Source organism: Scyliorhinus torazame, chromosome 21 (assembly GCF_047496885.1).
Source record: "Scyliorhinus torazame isolate Kashiwa2021f chromosome 21, sScyTor2.1, whole genome shotgun sequence".
Taxonomy (NCBI): domain Eukaryota; kingdom Metazoa; phylum Chordata; class Chondrichthyes; order Carcharhiniformes; family Scyliorhinidae; genus Scyliorhinus; species Scyliorhinus torazame.
In genome coordinates, this window is record NC_092727.1 from 92,517,698 (window position 1) to 92,536,591 (window position 18,894).

The 18,894-nt window shown below is 45.6% G+C and overlaps 1 protein-coding gene across 5 annotated transcripts in view; it reads right to left on the minus strand.

Moving 5' to 3' along the window:
* sumo1 (small ubiquitin like modifier 1) overlaps positions 1-16,590 on the minus strand; it is a 101,068-nt gene extending 84,478 nt beyond the window's left edge. For all 5 annotated transcript variants that reach the window (XM_072487060.1, XM_072487058.1, XM_072487059.1 and 2 more), the window contains exon 1: positions 16,442-16,590. In XM_072487060.1, the coding sequence (XP_072343161.1) occupies positions 16,442-16,453 (12 nt within the window). In that variant the 5' untranslated portion in view covers positions 16,454-16,590. The remainder of the gene's footprint in view (positions 1-16,441) is intronic.
* Positions 16,591-18,894: the final 2,304 nt, after the last annotated feature.

Genomic DNA, 18,894 nt, shown 5'->3' on the forward strand with positions numbered 1-18,894 from the left:
ATAAAAGCATCCTTCAGAGTTTGCGAAATAAAATAGTCGTTCAAGTTCAAGGAGTTAGGGTGAAGTGGCTCGATAGGGTGCCTGTTTGGGGCAAAATAATAGATACAGAATAATGATATTGGGAAAGCTTTTGTTTACAATTTCTTAGGAGTCAAGCGAAGGGGGAAAAAAAATCAGGGGCCTCATTCTCCGACCCCCCGCCGGGGTGGAGAATCGCCGGGGGCTGCCGTGAATCCCGCCCCCGCCAGTTGCCGAAGTCTCCGGCACCGGATATTCGGCGGGGGCGGGAATCGGTCCGCGCCGGTTGGCGGGCCCCCCCGCTCGATTCTCCGGCCCGGATGGGCTGAAGTCCCGCCGATAAATTGCCTGTCCCGCCGGCGTGGATTAAACCACCTTTTGAACGGCGGGACAAGGCGGCGTGCGCGGGCTCCGGGGTCCTGGGGGGGTCGCGGGGCGATCTGACCCCTGGGGGTGCCCCCACGGTGGCCTGGCCCGCGATCGGGGCCCACCGATCCGCGGGCGGGCCTGTGCCGTGGGGGCACTCTTTCCCTTCCGCCTCCGCCACGGTCTCCACCATGGCGGAGGCGGAAGAGACTCCCTCCACTGCGCATGCGTGGGAAACTGTCAGCGGCCGCTGACGCTCCCGCGCATGCGCCGCCCGGGGATGTCATTTCCGCGCCAGCTGGCGGGGCAACAAAGGCCGTTTCCGCCAGCTGGCGGGGCAGAAATTCCTCCGGCGTCGGCCTAGTCCCTCAATGTTGGGGCTCGGCCCCCAAAGATGCGGAGCATTCCGCACCTTTGGGGCGGCGCGATGCCAGTCTGATTGGCGCCGTTTTGGGCGCCAGTCGGCGGACATCGCGCCGTTTCGGGAGAATTTCGCCCAGATCCTGGTTTTCATATTTTATTCTGTATTTCGTTTGCAAATCTAGTTAATTCAAATACAAGGAGGAAACTAAATTGATAAAACATTTTAAAATATTGAAATTTACTTACATTTGAGAAAATCACAATACTGGACAAACATACAAAATAGGAGCTGAAGTAGGCCATTCGGTCCTTCGAGACTGCTCGGCCATTCAATATTATCATGGCTGATTTGTTCGTGTTTCGAATTCCACATTCCCATCTCCACCTTTGGTTCCCTTGCCTAACACATAGCTATCTAACTCTGCCTTAAAAAATATTCAATGACCTAACTTCCACAACCTTTCGAGGCAGAAAGTACCAAAATAGCACAACCTGAGAGATAAAAATGACCCTTGATTGTCCTAAAAGGACGACTCCTCATTTTAAAACAGCTGCCCCTAGTTCTGGACTTGGCCACAAGAGGAAGCACCCTTTCCACGTTTACCTTATCAAGACTATTCAGGATCTTGTGTGCCTTAATCAAGTCACCTCCTCACTCTTCTAAACCCCAGTGGAAATAGGCCTAGCCTTTCCAACCTATCTTCACAAGACCATAGAAAGGTTATGGTGCAGAAAGAAACTATTCAGCCCATTGTGTCTGCGCAAGCCGAAAAAAGAAACGAGGCGTTCATTTTAATCCCACTTTCCAACACCTGGTCCCAACCTTGCAGGTTACACCACTTCTGCCTCAAACCTCAATGTAAGCAATGAATTCCAGACACGTACCACCCTCTGGGCAAAAGGTTTTCTTCATGGTCCTTTAATCCTTCTACCAATCACCTGGTCACTACCCCTCAGCTAGGGGAAATAAATCTTTCCTGGCTACCCTATCCAGGCCCCTCATAATATTGTGCACCTAAATTAGGTCACTCCTTAACCTCCTCTGTTCAGAGGAAAACAACCCTAGCCTATCCAATCTCTCCTCACAGCTGCAATTGAGCAATTATATTCTACTGGTTATATGGTGACCAGAACTGTACACAAAACACCAGCTGTGGCATAACCAGCATTTTATACAGTTCCATCATTACATCCCTGATTTTGTATTCAATACCTCGTCCAATAGGTAAAGCATTCTGTTATAACGTGCCTGCTTACCATTGGCTGGGGACTAATGACAATCCCACAATCCTGTGGGAGTATGAGCTTCCCCAATGAGGGGGGCGGAGAATTCATTAGCAGACTCCCTGTATAAATAATGCTGGCCAGTTTGGAACCAGCAGGAAGCAGTGTGCAGCAATATATATATATATATATTATATATATATATATATGTTATTGTAAATAAATGCTGTTACTTTGCATCCTTAAAACTCGTGCTGGATTCTTCGTGGCCCTCACAAAACTGGCGACGAGGGTTAAAGTGAATAGCTGTCTACACTGCTGAAGCCACCTCCCTGGATTTTTGTTGGATACAGGTTGTAAGTTGTTTTCTATTATACCATGCCTCTGTACGGACGTTTGGATGCTGTGCTGGAAAGCTGGAACCAGTACACACAACGGATGCGTTACTATTTCCGGGCAAACAATATCACCGAAAACGAGCGCCAGGTGGTCATATTGCTCACTGCCTGCGGCCCGCATACGTTTGGGGTGATTAGGAGCCTTACGTACCCAGCTGCGCCGGACACCAAAACGTTTGATGAACTTGTGAATGTAGTGGGGCAACATTTTAACCCAACCCCGTCCACGATAGTCCAGCGTTACCGGTTTAATACCGCTGAGAGGACCCCTGGAGAATCCCTTGCCGACTTTCTATCCCGACTTTCTATCCAGGCTACGCAGGATTGCGGAGTACTGTGACTATGGTGAGACCTTGTCAGAAATGTTACGCGACCGTTTGGTTTGCGGTATTAACAATGCGGCCACCCAGACGTTGACTTTAGCTGAGCCAACATTGACTTTTCAACAGGCCATTCAAATAGTATTGTCCCGAGAGAGCGCAGAACGAGGAGTGCAGGAGCTACAGGGAATGGAAGTGCATGCCTTGGGGCGCAACCCCTTCCGTCCGAAAACGTCCCCCTGCACTCCTGCGGTACCTTGGGCGAGGCGACGTCCGGACCGACGGACATTCCTCCCCGAAAGGAGCCTTCTCCAGAACCAATGGATGAGGAGCCATGTCCGTGTCAGACTTGTAGGCGCCGACCCTGTCCCGGACGCCGGTCCTGGGGGCGCCAGAGGCGCTGTCGTTCCGACCGAAACTGGGACCAGCCCAGGGGTCGTACCTTCCATGTGGATGAACCTGCGGCGACTACTCCGGAGGACGTGGAGACGGAGGACGACTGCCTGCAGCTGCATTGTGTGGCAGCTCCCCGTGTGGCTCCCATTAAGGTGACAGTACGGGTCAATTGTCACCCGCTTGAGATGGAGTTGGACACTGGCGCAGCAGTCTCCGTGATCGCCCAGAGGGCATTCGACCGCATCAAGCAGGGTGTACAGACCCTTACATTAACCGACTCACAGACCAGGTTGGTCACCTACACGGGGAACCACTGGACATTGCAGGAACTACAATGACCCCTGTTGTTTATGGACGCCAGGAGGGGCGTTTCCCACTTATCGTGGTGCGCGGCCATGGGCCCAGCCTGTTGGGTCGGGACTGGTTGCGCCATTTGCGGTTGCAATGGCAGCACATCCTCCAAACAGTTTCTGAAGAGTTGACTGAGGTGCTAGGACGATACCCAGATGTATTCCAGCCTGGTTTGGGGAAAATAAAAGGGGCCGTAGCCCGTATCCAAGTTGAACCAGGAGCCACGCCGCGCTATTTCCGGGCGCGCCTGGTGCCTTACGCCTTGCTCGAGAAGATAGAAGGGGAGCTCACTCGTTTGGAGAGTTTGGGTATTATCAGGCCCGTCTGTTTTGCTGACTGGGCAGCACCAATTGTACCTGTAATGAAGCCAGATGCCACAGTTCGCTTGTGTGGCGACTATAAACTTAGTGAATACTGCTTCCCGACTCAACCGATAACCAATGCCTCGCATAGAGGATCTCTACGCGAAGCTTGCAGGTGGACTCTCTTTCACAAAATTAGATACGAGTCACGCCTACCTGCAGTTGGAGCTGGACCCAGCCTCCCAACCATATGTAACGATTAATACACACCGGGGCCTGTATGAATATACACGGTTGCCCTTTGGAGTATCCTCTGCCTGCGCTATTTTGAGAGGTTTACCACGTGTTGCTGTCTACTTAGATGACGTTTTGATTACAGGGACGTCGGAGCAGGAACATTTGGAAAATCTGGAGGCTGTCCTTAGACGCTTTTCGGAGGCTGGAGTCCGTTTACGTCGCACAAAGTGCGTATTTCAGGCTAAGGAAGTAGTCTACCTAGGTTATTGGGTGGATAACCTTGGGCACGCTTGCATGCAGATTTCGCAGGCCCTTTTCAGGGATCCATGTTCCTTCTACTAATTGACGCCCAGTCCAAATGGCTGGAGGTGCATAAGATGCAGGGGACAACGTCCTGCGCAACAATTGAAAAGATGCGTTTGTCCTTTAGTACGCATGGCCTCCCTGAGGTGCTGGTCACGGATAACGGCACTCCATTCACGAGTGAGGAGCTTGCGAGGTTCATGAAGATGAACGGCATACGCCATATCCGCACTGCCCCATACTACCCGGCTTCAAATGGGTTGGCAGAGCGCGCAGTGCAGACATTCAAAAGAGGCCTAAAGAAGCAGTTTTCCGGATCAATGGACACGAGACTGGCTCGCTTTTTGTTTACGTATAGGACCACCCCCCATGCGGTGACTGGGGTAGCTCCCACAGAACTCCTAATGGGCCGGAGACTTCGCACCCGCCTCAGTATGGTTTTCCCGGACATTGGTGCAAAAGTACGCCGCACACAAGAACGGCAGGCACAGGGATTTTCTCGGCATCGGCCGATTCGGCAGTTTGCGCCCGGTGACCCAGTGTTCGTTCGGAATTTTGCTGGTGGTGCCCAGTGGGTTCCTGGCGTAATCCTTCGCCAAACGGGCCCTATATCTTACCAGGTGCAAGCCCAGGGTCGTCTCCAGCGCAAACATGTAGACCACGTTCGGTCCAGAAAACTATCCCCTCAAAAGATTCCCCGCCCCCGGAGCTAATTTCTACAGCCGTGGAGACCAGAGACAAGGGAAGGTAGTCCTCACAATCTTCCACTGGTGCCTCACTCGAAGTCTGCGCAGGTCGTTACAGAACCGAATGGAGATAGAGACGCTGACATGACGGAGGCAGCAGACTCGGACTCCGAGATGGAGATACAGGACGCATCAGAGGGGGAATCCTCGGGTCCACGGGCCGTGGATGTACAACCGTTGCGCCGGTCTCCGTCTCGTTACACGCCGTCTGATCCAGCGCCGCGTGCAAATGGTGTCCGGCCTGCGGCAAAACGAGTCCGACGCCCTCCTTCGCCAGGGTCTTCGGTGGATTCCTTGGACTTTGTGGGGGGGAGGGATGTTATAACCTGCCTGCTTACCATTGGTTGGGAACTAATGACAATCCCACAATCCTGTGGGAGTATGAGCTTCCCCAATGAGGGGGGCGGATAAACCATTAGTAAACTCCAAGTATAAATAAAGCTGGCCAGTTTGGAACCAGCAGGAAGGAGTGTGCAGCAAGGGAAGTTGCTGCTGCTGTTATATATATATGTTATTGTAAATAAATGTTATTACTTTGTATCCTTAAAACTCGTGCTGGATTCTTCATGGCCCTCACAAAACATTCCATATGCTTTCTTTTTTTTAAATACATTTCGAGTACCCAATTCATTATTTTTCCAAGGAGCAATTTAGCGTGGCCAATCCACCTACCCTGCACATCTTTGGGTTGTGGGGGCGAAACGCAAGCAAACACGGGGAAAATGTGCAAACTCCACAAGGACAGTGTCCCAGAGCCGGGATCGAACCTGGGATCTTGGTGCCATGAGAAAGCGGTGATAACTACTGCGCCAATGTGATGCCCATCCATATGCTTTCTTGATCATCTTGTCCACATGTCCTGCCACTTTCAAGGATCTGTGGCCATGCTTTCCAAGGTTTCTCACTTCCTCAGTCCCTCTCAAATGTCTTCCAGTTTATTGAATATTCCTTTGCTTTGTTTACCTCCCCAATGCATTATCTCACACTTTTCCGGATTGAATTCCATTTGCCACTTCTCCACTGACTCAACCAAACAATTGATAACATTCTGGAGTCAATACCTAGCCTCTTTATTATCAACAACACGGCCAATTTTTATATCATTGCAAAGTTCCCAGTCATGCCCCCCACATTGAAGTCTAAAATCATTAATATATAAAACAGCGAGGGCCCCAAGACTGAGCCCTGTGGAACACTACTGTTAACCGTTTTTCATTCTTAAAAACATCCATTGACTGTTACGCTTTGATTCCAGTCATTGAGCCAAGTTTGGAACCAACCTGTCACCTTCCCCTGTACCCTATGAGATCTCACTCTTCTGACCAATCTGACATCTGGTGGGACCTTGTCAAATGCCTTACTGAAAATCAATAGACAACATCCACTACATTACCCAAACCAATCCTCACCTCCTCAAAAATTATGACGTTAATAAGACAGAATCTTCCCCTTAGAAAACCATGCTACCTATCCCTGATCAATCTATGCCATGTGATAGGTTATCAGTTTCTCAGAATTGTTTCAAATAATTTGCCCACTGAAGTCAGACTGACCAGCCTAGTTTCCTGGACCATCCCGCACACCCTTTTTGAACAATGGGTCAACATTCAGACCTCCAATCTTCTGGGACCACACCTGTATCAAGTGAGGATTGGAAACGATCCTCAGAGCATCTGCTATTCCCTCCCTGACTTCCTTCAACAGCTTAGGATACAATCCATCTTGCCCTGATGGTTTATCCACTGTCAAGGATGCCAGTATTACCTCTTACTGTAGCTAATATTTCACACTCCTCTTGAACTAGAATGTCGGAATTATCTCCTTAGTGAAGACAGAACCAAAGTACTCATTAAGGACCCTGCCCACATCTTCTGAATTAACCCTCAAGTTATCATGTACATCTGACAGGTCTTACTTTTCCTTAGTTATTCTCTTGCTCTTAATGTATTGGTAAAACATCTTAGGATTTTCTTTGATTTTACCCGCAATATATTTTCGTATCCTCACTTTGCTTTCCTAATTTCCATTTTTACTTCAACTCTGTACTTTCTATACTCCTCTAGGCTTTCTGCAGTATTATGTCTGAGTGGCTGTCATAAGCTTTTGTTTTCTGCTTTTTGGTTTGTATGCTTCTGAACAGCCTGGGGACTCTAGATTTGGCAGTACCACCCTTTTTCTTGTGTGACATGTCTACACGGTTTCATTTCGTATATCTCCATCCTTACAATGTAATTGATTCTTGAATCAATAGATTCTTGAACCAATAATGCTGCACCCCCACGTTTTTTTAATCCCCTTCCCTATCCTGCCTGAAAAATCCATATCCAGGGATGTTCAGCTGCCATTTCCCCTTTCCTTAAGCCAAGTTTCCATTTTAGTGATGATATCATGGTACCATGTGTTTATCTGTGCCCTCAGCTCACCAGCTTTATTTGCTATGCTCCTTGCATTTACACATATACTTTTTAAACACAGCCAAATTCTTGCGCTGTACACTTTTTAACCTGTGCCACTTCGGTCTTTCAGTCACTCAATAATTCTCCATCTTCCATTCCCTGCTTTAAATTTTCCCTCAGGCTCCCATTCCCCTGCCAATCTACTCCAGCCACATGTTTAATCAATCAACTCTCCTATTTCTATACTTCCCTGCACGTGGAACTGGGAGCAATCCGGAGGTCCGGCTTTAGAGATCCCGTTTTTCATTTCCTTCCTAGCACCCAAAAGTCTGCTTTCAGGACCTCATCCCCTTTCCTACCCAAGTCACCCTCCCAGAAGAATGTCCTGTAGTCACTCCGGGACATCCTTGACCCTAGCATCAGGCAGGCAACATGCCAATCTGGAGTCACGTCTACTTCCACAGAAATGCCCATCCGTTCCCCAACTAATGAACCCCCATCACTACCCCTTTCCTTTTCTTTCTTCCTTTCTGTACGGCAGAGCCGCCGCTGGTGCCACAATCCGGTCTCTGACTGCACTCCACCACGGAATCAATGCCCTCACCGGTATCCAAAGTGGAAAACCAATTGGTGAGCGGGACCCCAGGGGACTCCTGCACTAACAGCCTAGTTTTCTTGAACTGCCTGGTGATCATCCATTCCCTTTTTGCCTTCACGCTCCCAACCAGCAGTGTGACCACCTCTCTGAATGTGCTGTCCATGTAGCTTTTAGCCTCATGGATGCGCTAGTGACGTCAGCCGCCACTCGACCTTCAAAGCTCAAGGTTCTGCAACCGGCGACATTTCCTGCATGTGGTCATCGAACATCTTGAATCATAGAATTTACAGTGCAGGATGCCATTCGGCCCATCAGGTCTGCGCTGGCTCGTGGAAAGAGCACCCTACTTAAGCCCACGCCTCCTCCCTATCCCTGTAACCCAACCTAATCTTATGGACACTAAGGGGCAATTTGGCATTGCCAATCCATCTGACCTGCACATCTTTTGACTGTGGGAGGAAACCGGAGCACCCTGAGGAAACCCACGCAGACACAGGGAGAAAGTGCAAACGCCACACAGACAGTCACCAGAGGCCAGAATGGAACCCGGAACCCTGGAGTTGTGAGGCAGCAGTGCTAACCACTGTGCCACCCAGTGTCCACAACATCCACATATTACTTCAATGTACTTCCCTTATGTTAACTTTATTTATCTATTATTTGCGTTTCTTACTCAAATATAAGTATCCCTTTCTTTAAAAAAAAGGTGTTTTTCTAATTCTCAGTTACTTATTGACCCTTCCTAACAGTAGTTTATCACCAACCAATGAATTTGGGTTCCTCGCATGATGTTTGTTGCTGTCTGTCTGGCTCAGGTGTCCTCCTCTTACCCTCTAGGTGCTACTGACCGTCTGTCCCAGGGTCCTCCGCTTTCACTCTGGTTGAGACTATTCATGAAGGCCCCATCTTCTCAACCTGGCCTCTCACCTGAGGTGTGGTGATTCTCACATTGGCTCCACCGGTCAGCTTTTCCCCTCAAAAGGAGAAAGCAGCCTATGGTCATCGGAGACTATGGCGGCTTTACTTTATATAACTGAAGCATAACATCCTTACCTTTACGTTCAATTCCTCTCCTGAAGGAAAGCATTAGCCTTCTTGATCATGTGCTGCACCTGCATACTCGTATTTTGTGACTCATGCACAAGAACACAAACCCTTCTGCACCTCGAAATTCTGCAGCCACCCTCCATTTAGGTAAAACTCTACACTTTGTTCTTCCTGCCAAAGTAAACAGCTTCACCTTTTCTCACATTACAGCCCATCTGCCACTCACTGAACCGATCTATATCCGCCTATGAATTCTTCTGTCTTCTTCACAACAAACAACCTGTCTTTGTGTCGTCTGTACATTTAGCTGCTCTGCCTTCATTGAAGTCATTGATAGGGCGGCACGGTGGAGCAGTGATTAGCACTGCTGCCTCACGTCACTGAGGATCCGGTTAAATTCCGGCCCCGGGTCACTGTCAGTGTGGAGTTTGCACATTCTCCCCAGATCTGTGTGTGTCTCAGCCCCACAACCCAAAGATGGTGGGAGATATAGGAGGGATGTCCGAGGTAGGTTCTTTACTCAGAGAGTGGTTAGGGTGTGGAATGGACTGCCTGCTGAGATAGTGGAGTAGGACACTTTAGGAACTTTCAAGCGGTTATTGGATAGGCACATGGAGCACACCAGAATGACAGGGAGTGGGATAGCTTGATCTTGGTTTCGGACAAAGCTCGGCACAACATCGAGGGCCGAAGGGCCTGTTCTGTGCTGTACTGGTCTATGCTCTATGTGCAGGGTAGATGGATTGGCTACGCTAAATTGCCCTTTAAAAAAAAAAATTAAGTCATTGATATAAATTGTAAAGACGCTGAGGCCCCAGCAGATCCCTGCAAGACTCCACTCATCACATCATGACCCATTCATGCATACTATGTTTTCTGCCAGCCAGCCAATCGTCTACCCATGCATTACCCTCTTTAACATGAACATCTATTTTCAAGAGTAAACCTTTATGGGTCACCTTATAAAATTCCATCTGGAAATCCAAATACAGCATTTCTACAGGCTCCTCTTCATTCACAGTCCGTTATTCCTCCAAAAGAACACTAATAAATTGGTTGAGCACGATTTCCCTTTCAAAAAACCATGCTAACTCCTGATTACCTTGAGTTTTTCTAAGTGCCCTCTTTTAGGATCAATTCTAACACCTTCCCTTGACAGGCACCAACTGGCCTATAGTTTCCTCTGCAAAAAAATAATTGCCTCCTCCATCCACCATTTCCTTTGCAAGTGTCAAGGATCCAACTTGCTCACCAACCTCCTCCACTGACACCTCGGTGTTTGTGACTAAAAACAAGCAACAGCTTGACATAGTAGATAAACAATTTCAGATTTTAATATTGTAATCACATTAAATGTTTTGAAAATATTATAGAAAAGTATTTTTTCTCCACTAGGTTAGAGAATGGCAGGAACCTTTTTTGGATGGCAGGTGGTCAATCTGAATCGTGCCATCAAAAGGAGATGCCAATCACAACCCCTCTACACAGGGATGCAAAGTAGAAGTTACCTTTGACCAATCTGGGCTTTCCCTAACAACCTGAAAACTTTCCTCTCAGCTGTGGTATGATTTCAACCTTGGATAAATCTCAAAGAGGAAGCACAAATACATTAAATGGAGAAAATTACTCCGTTATTAAACATGCCAACTCTCTTAGGGGAGCTTTACTAATTCTTAATGCCTATTTCTTGTGTAGCAGATTTTTGGTTTTGTCACTTTCCCTCTTCCGATATCACCAAGCTGTACAGAATGGGCACCCTGGCTTTGTTAAAAAGTTATGTTTGATTATGTTCCAAAAAAAAGAGTCATATTGGACTCCAAAATGTAACTATTGGGCTTGCTCAGCTTTTCCAGCACGTTCTGTTTTGGATTTGTTTATTGTCACGTGTACAGAGGTACAGTGAAAAGTATTGTTCTGCGTACAGGCCACACAGATCATTCCATACATGAAAAAAAACATAGGGCAAACATAAGTACACAATGTAAATTCATTGACAGGCATTGGGTGAAGCATGCAGGAGTGCAGTGCTACTCAGTAGAGAAGGTGTGTGAAGAGATCAGAACAGTCCATAGAAGGGTCTTTTAGGAGTCTGGTGACAGCGGGGAAGCTGTTTTTGAATGTTAGTGCGTGTTCTCAGACGTCTGTCTCTCCTGCCCGATGGGAGAAGTTGGAAGAGTGGGAGGAGTCTTTGATTATGCGGTCCACTTTCCCAAGGCAGTGGGAGGTGTAGACAGTCAATGGATGTGATTCGCACGATGGTCTGGGCTGTGTTTACGACTCTCTGTAGTTTCTTACAGTCTTGGGCCAAGCAGTTGCCATACCAAGCTGTGATGCAGCCAGATAGGATGCTTTCTATGGTGTATCTGAAAAAGTTGGTAAGAGTCAATGTGGACATGTAGAATTTCCTTAGTTTCCTGAGAAAATATAGCCACTGTTGTGCTTTCTTGGTGCAGACAGACTGTGTACGATACTTTGCTTCCTGAAGTCAATGGCCAGCTCTTTAGTTTTGCTGACACTGAGGGAGATTGTTGTCGTTATACCACTCCACTAGGTTCTCTATCTCCCTCCTGTATTCTGACTCATTGTTGTTCTGAGATCTGACCCACTACGGTTATGTCATCAGCAAACTTGTAGATGGAGTTTGAGCCAAATTTTGCCACACAGTCGTGTGTATGGGGAGTATAGTAGGGGGCTAAGTTCGCAGCCTTGCAGAGCCCCGGTGTTGAGGACTATCGTGGAGGAGGTGTTGTTATTTATCCGTATTGATTGTGGTCTATGGGTCAGAAAGTCGGGGATCCAGTTGCTGAGTGAGGAACCAAGTCCTAGGTTTTTAATCCTAAGCTCCAGCATCTATAATATTTTGCTTTTATTTTGTTTGATTAATCTAGTTGAGTTTAAGTCACTATTAGGATAACAAGAGAGGGTCTATTGGTGTCATCTATTTGGCGATCAGAAGGCATTCAATAAAGTACTAGACAAAAGGTTATTGGAAAGAATGAGAACAGTAGATAGCCTTTTGACTTGGGAGGTCAGAAAAAAAGTGGCAATATAGGGTAGGTGTTTGGATTGGCAAACAGTTCTCCCCAGGGATCGGTTTTAAAAGTCTCAACTTTTCATATTTATTGATAACTCGGATTAAGAAATTGGATTGTGCATCCAAGTTTACAGAGAACAACAAATTAGAAGGCATATAGTGAATAATTCAGGAAGGAGCAACAAGTTAAAAGGGACTTAGTCAGATTCAGTAAGTGGACAAAGGTAGTTATAAAGTTTAACATAGCAAATGTGAGTCACTTTGGACCCAAGAAAGATAAATCGGAATACTAGCTAAATGGGGAGAAACTGGAAATGTAGGGGAACAAAAAGATTTGGGGCTACAAGTACACAAATCACTTATACTGAGCACACGGAGCAGACAGATACAAACAGCAATCAAAAAGGACGAAAGTAATGTTGGCCTTTCTCAAAGGGCTGGATTACAAATGGGAGGAAGGGTGTTTCAGTTGTGTAGTCTTAGTCAAGTATCATCTGGAGTACTGCATTCAGTTTTGGACCCTGCAACTCAGAAGAAGGTACAGCACAGATTCCCAGAATACCAGGTTTAGAAGTTAAATTATGAAGACACATTGCATAAACTTAGTTAGTATTCTCTTGACTGTAGTAGAATGAAGAATAATCCTAACTTAACCAAGGTTTTTTAAATGTTACAGCGGTGTCAGCAACACATTCAGCAAGGCTGCACACCTAGTATAGTGCTGGTCAGCAGCACTGTTCAGAGACTAAGATCCATAGTATTATAGCTCAAATTTGCTTACCATCTCAATCTAGACAGAAATTTGTTTCAATTATAACTGCATTAATTTGTCAATCTCATCTCCAAGGTCCTGTAACCCAGGGGCCTCTGATCTTACACACAAAATCAACGGCAATATGTTCTCTTTTCCACTCCAACAAAATGGTTCTAGATTATGTAGATAACACCAAAGGTTCCACTCTTAATCACAACCAATAAGCGTTGCTAAAGGCGCGTGTGTGCTGAAAAGATGTATCCACAAAAACCCTCATATACAAATACTCGCACATTAGTAGAGAGATCCTGTGGTATTACTTGTGTTGCATCATAGATTACAAGAGTTATCTAGTGGCTGGTCTGCAACTGTAGTGTCACCAAACCTCTTGGAGAAAATCACATTTCAGAATCAGGCATTATCTACCGCTTTGACAAAGAGTCATCCAGACTCGAAATGTTAGCTCCCTTCAGATGCTGTCAGACCTGCTGAGATTGTCCAGTATTTCATGTTTTTGTTTCAGATTCCAACATCCGCAGTAATATGCTTTTATTATCCATGTGTTTAATATTTTATCCAACCCTGTGCATACGGCCCGTCAAAGTTTTATAAATTCCTTCACCGCACATTTGTACTGAAAACTGCCCTTGTAAAAAAAGTGTCACGTTGTAATTGCATCTTCTGGTCAACTGTAGCACCGTGCCCCAGGCTCCCACCAAATGCTTCAGCCAATTTTACTCCACTGCTTCTCAAACATTGTTTCTGAAACAATGTAAAAGCAAAAATTAAATAAAAATCAGTGTTATGAACAAGTGAGGACACTGTCAAGACTTGCCCTTCCTGTCCCACTCTTCAATTGATCATAAAAGTTTTTTAAAGATTTATCAGGACAAAGGTGTCAATTCAGTGTCTGTTCTTAACTGTTTACATGCTGACTGAAAATAGCTGTCTGACAGGCTTTCTTGAGTTTAAACACAAAACACGGAGTTAGATTTTGCGCTAAAAACCCACACAAGAAAATTTTATATTTTTCAAAGGTGAACATACGACACACACAATTCAGTGATTAAAAAGCAAAAAAATAAGAGTTCACTATTTGTGAATCCTTTGCTGTTGTTCATGGTTGATGCAGTTCTTTGTTGTTATTGCTTTTTCCTCTGTAAAAGCTGTTTTGGAATTTGAAAGTGTCCTCTGGAATCCCTCTGTCTGTTTTCCGGAGTATGATATAAACAGGCAGAGTTACTTTCTATTGAATTTCATTGTGCTGTATTTCAAAACGTACCAGAGTTAAGGCTCTGAACTTGAGACAGATAGGAGTGAAATGATGTTAATGGTCCATTTGTAGACCTCTTCCTTTGTTCCAGTAACAGACAACTTTAATACCGTAGCTCTTCACAAAGGCGTTTTGATATTGTGACGGCTGTTATTGGTATTGAATGAAGAGGGACCCATTATGAAATAAACTTTGATCTTCCGTTGTCAAAGCTATGAGATAGGGGTGCTCAGTACCCACCTTGCGTAATAGCTTTGTTTGTCCTCCATTGTTCTTGGCAGTTTCCATAGTCAGAAAGTCAAGTGGGCCAGTCTCCTTATGTGTCGTTAATTATAAATAATGGCAGGTGTGAAGTCCATCAGAAAAATTGCCTGTAGCCATGCCCACTTTTGGGGGTTTCCAAACTTTCGGGGGTTTCCAGACTTGGCCAATCTTTAGGTCAGGTGACTTTGGCAGCCATTTTAAAGTCAGTGTCTTTGTTTGGCAAACCCTTTTAAAGTTTAATATACATATCTGACCAGCCAATTAAATTAAAGATTAATATTCCACGTGCATATATCAAATAGTCATGACAACAGGACTTCTGCTATTTTACCTATCATCAAGATTTAGTTTACCTGATTTCCAGACTCACTGTGGAACTACAAAGTGGCTCTATAGAATCTGATAAAATTAGAACTAAAAAGAATACTGATTTGTATCACCTTCATTTAGTTCTCAAGACCAGAAAAATGGCTAACCATACAATAACTCGCAATTAATTCTCTCACTGATCTGTAGCTGATTTCAGCTGTACCTGGCCCTTTAATCCTGAATGAGAACTTGCCATAAATTCAAAACAATTCTTGATAAATGTAATTGTGTGAGTATGTCTGTGTATAAAGGACAGTGATGGGGGCAGATCACCATACTGCAAGAACCCTAGCCATCATTCCTATGTTTATCTACTATAAAACTTTGTAGACACACAATTTCACTCTGAATGAAAATGGAGAGAATGTCTGTTTCTCCATGATTAACCATCTAAGAACTAAAATCATATTCTCAGAAATTAAGACAATTCACATTTCTGCACTCTCACGATTTTAACTTTTTTCAGTTATAAAGAAAAATGAGCATTCTTCATTTTGAAATTGGAGAGAATTTCTGACATTAAATGGCTGGTCAATGTGGCTTGGTTTCCTCAACAATTATGGTTATGGCATTTTCAATCAACCGGAATGTTAAAACACCTGGAACTTCAGAAACAAAGCTTTCAGGCTCATCTCAACGAATTGATTAAGATAATAGCAAGCTTGCTATCAAACCAACCAGTACAACATGGATCTGGGAGGAGTCTCTACATTAATGTGCTCAGACCATTACTGTGAGTACATAAACAAAATAGACTCATAATTTAAGTTAAAATTTGGTTCACTCATCAAGTGCTGTATTCCTCAGTTTCAAGCTATTATGTACATTATAAACTTGGTAAAGTGTATGAATTAGAGTAGGATAAATTATGTTGGTGACAGAGGAGTTGGTATCTAAAAAGAGGTGTAAAACCACAGACTCTAAACATTGTCTGTGCAGTCACAAATGATGTAGAATTATACTGGAGGCATTGCTGGGGGAGAAATCAGATTCAGGCAGCAGTTATTAAACGTAAGCATACATATTACAGGATTTAGGCACCTCACACTTTTACTGTTCTTTGTGCGACAGTCTGGTTGGGAACCATTTGCTCACCAGTTTCAGTAAACTATTGTAATTAAGTAATCTCAAAATCCTCGAGCAGGGGTTGACAAATCTGGTTTGGAAAACACAACATTAATATACACAATACATTTTATGAAAAATTCGTCTTCCCGATTATTACTCATGGATTCATTAATTGCTCACTTTCCAAAAGTGTGCAGTGTATTGGCTGTGCGATTCACGAATTTTGTCGTGAAAAGCTCAATACCAACACAACATACATACACAAGACTAGGCCAACAATAATCAAAACTGAGCTACAATCCAGCTCTAGCTCATCTTCACTGTTCTGCCCTTGAGTAGCATTCGAAATTCCTTTAAAGTTGCATTTTCACTATAAGTACAGTATGTCATGAATTTAAACCAAAATTAAACCAAAGTTTAATTTAACCAAAACAGAGCTGCAGGGCGCGTCCCCGATCCATTAGGCGCGCACCCCAAGCCTCACTCAGCTTCCTTTCCTTCCGCCTCCATTTGAACCCCGTGTTTGGACGCAATATTACACACAGCGACCGAAACACAGCGTCACCCAACAGCCCGATGGGTCTGTGTGATTTTTTAAAATTGTAAATACCTACCTGATCGGACATCTTGACGCCGGGCAGATGTAGTTAAAGAGGAACCCAATCACCAATAAATATCAACACTCTCACCGACCACTTCTTGCGCACCGACCAAGAACGGCAACGTCATATGCGTCATGACGCGTCCAATCATCTACGCATGACCCTCGCCATTCGATGCAGTCTGGAAGCTGTAGTCTCTCCCCCCCCCCCCCCCCCCCCGCACTGTCCCACTTACTCACAGTCCACATCACAGCGCCCCCCGTTGCAGGATGAGTGACTAGTCCCGGATACGCTTCTCTCCGCAAGAGAAACAGCACTTCACATAAAGAACCATGGGACAGAGGTTTATTTTAAATGCTGCTTGAAAGGCCCAGACTGATTCCAGTTCTCGCACACATTTCGCCATAAGAATGATCTTTTTTTGTGTGTGTGGGCTTGATACAGAAGTACCAATTGCAGGGATTTTTTTGTTTTCATTGTTGGGCACAACATCGAGGGCCGAAGGGCCTGTTCTGTTCTATGTTCTATTTGTGGCATGTAGGACAGCTAGACGATTCGGTAGACTCCTGACGTGCTCAAAAAGTTGATAGTAGTGGGAGTGGCAGGCAGTTCAAAATATGTGTTTGATAATGTTGGAGGCAAATCTGATGTTTCAGGTGGATGATGTTGAGATAAACAGCTTTTATCTCTGTATAAGGCAGGATACAAGGGTACAAGATTGGATTTGTTTATTGTCTTGTGTATGGAGGTACAGTGAAAAGTATTTCTCTGCATGCAGCTCAAAGCTAAGCTTCATTTAGTACATGAAAATAAAATAAAAGAATTACATAATAGGGCAACACAAGGTACACAATGTAACAACATAAACACCGGCATCGGGTGAAACATACAGGGGTGTAGTAATCAGGTCAGTCCATAAGAGGGTCATTTAGGAGTCTGGTAACAGTGGGGAAGAAGCTGTTTTTAAGTCTGTTCGTGCGTGTTCTCAGACTTCTGTATTTCCTGCCCGATGGAAGAAGTTGGAAGAGTGAGTAAGCTTGGTGGGAAGAGGTCTTTGATTATGCTGCCCGCTTTCCCCCGGCAGCGGGAGGTGTAGATGGAATCAATGGATGGGAGGCAGATTTGTGTGATGGACTGTGCTGTGTTCACGACTCTGAAATTTCTTGCGGTCTTGGGCCGAGCAGTTACCATACCAGGCTCTGATGCAGCCCGATCGGATGCTTTCTATGGTGCATCTATAAAAGTTGCTAAGAGTTAATGTGGAACGCCAAATTTCCTTAAGTTTCCTGAGGAGGTATAGGCGCTATTGTGCTTTCTTGGTGATAGCGTCAACATGGGTGGACCAGGATGCATTTTTGGAGGAGATGTGTACCCCTAGGAATTTGAAGCTGCTAAAAATCTCCACCTCGGCCCCGTTGATGCCGACAGGGGTGTGCACAATACTTTGCTTCCTGAAGTCAATGACCAGCTCTGTATTTGTGCTGGAATAGAGAAATAAATTGTTGTCGCTGCACCACTCCACTCGGTTCTCTATCTCCCTCCTGTATTCTGATTCGTCGTTATTCGAGATCCGGCCCACTATGGTTGTACTGCCAGCAAACATGTAGATGGAGTCGGAACCAAATTTTGCCACGCAGTCATGTGTGTACAGGGAGTATTGTAGGGGGCTAAGTACGCAGCCTTGTGGGGCCCCGGTATTTAGGACTATTGTGAAGGAGGTGATGTTGTTTATTCTTACTGACTGTGGTCGGTGGGTCAGAAAGTCGAGGATCCAAGTCCTACGTTTTGGAGCATTGATAGGAGCTTGGCTGGGATTATGGTGCTGAAGGCAGAACTGTAGTTAATAAATAGGAGTCTGATGTAGGAGACCTTGTTATTAAGATGTTCTTGGGATGAGTGTAAGGCCAGGGAGTTGGCTTCTGCTGTGGACCGGTTGCGGCAGTATGCAAATTGCAGTGGATGAAGGCGTTCTGGTAGTATGGAGGTGATGCGCTTCATGACCAACCTCTTGAAGCACTTCATTACGACTGAAGTCAGGGCCACCAGATGGTAGTCATTGAGGCATGTTGCCTGGTTCTTCTTTGACACCGGTATTATGGTGGTTTTCTTGAAGCAGGTTGGGACCTCGGAGCGGAGTAGGGACAGGTTAAAGATATCCGTGAACACATCTGCCAGCTGGTCCGCGCAGGCTCCGAGTGCGCAACCAAGGATCCTGTCCAGACCCGTCGCCTTCCGAGGGTTCACTTTCAGGAAGGCCAGTCTGACTTTGGAAGCTGTGATGGTGGGTATGGGTGTGTCGGGCTGCTGAGGCAGTCGACAGCGGTTTGATGGTTTCCTGCTCGAACCGAGCATAGAATGCATTGAATTCATCGGGAGGGTTGCGCTGTTGCCGGAGATTCTGCTCGGCTTTGCTTTGTAGCCCATTATGTTGTTTAGACTTGCCACAACCGACGAGAGTCTGTAAC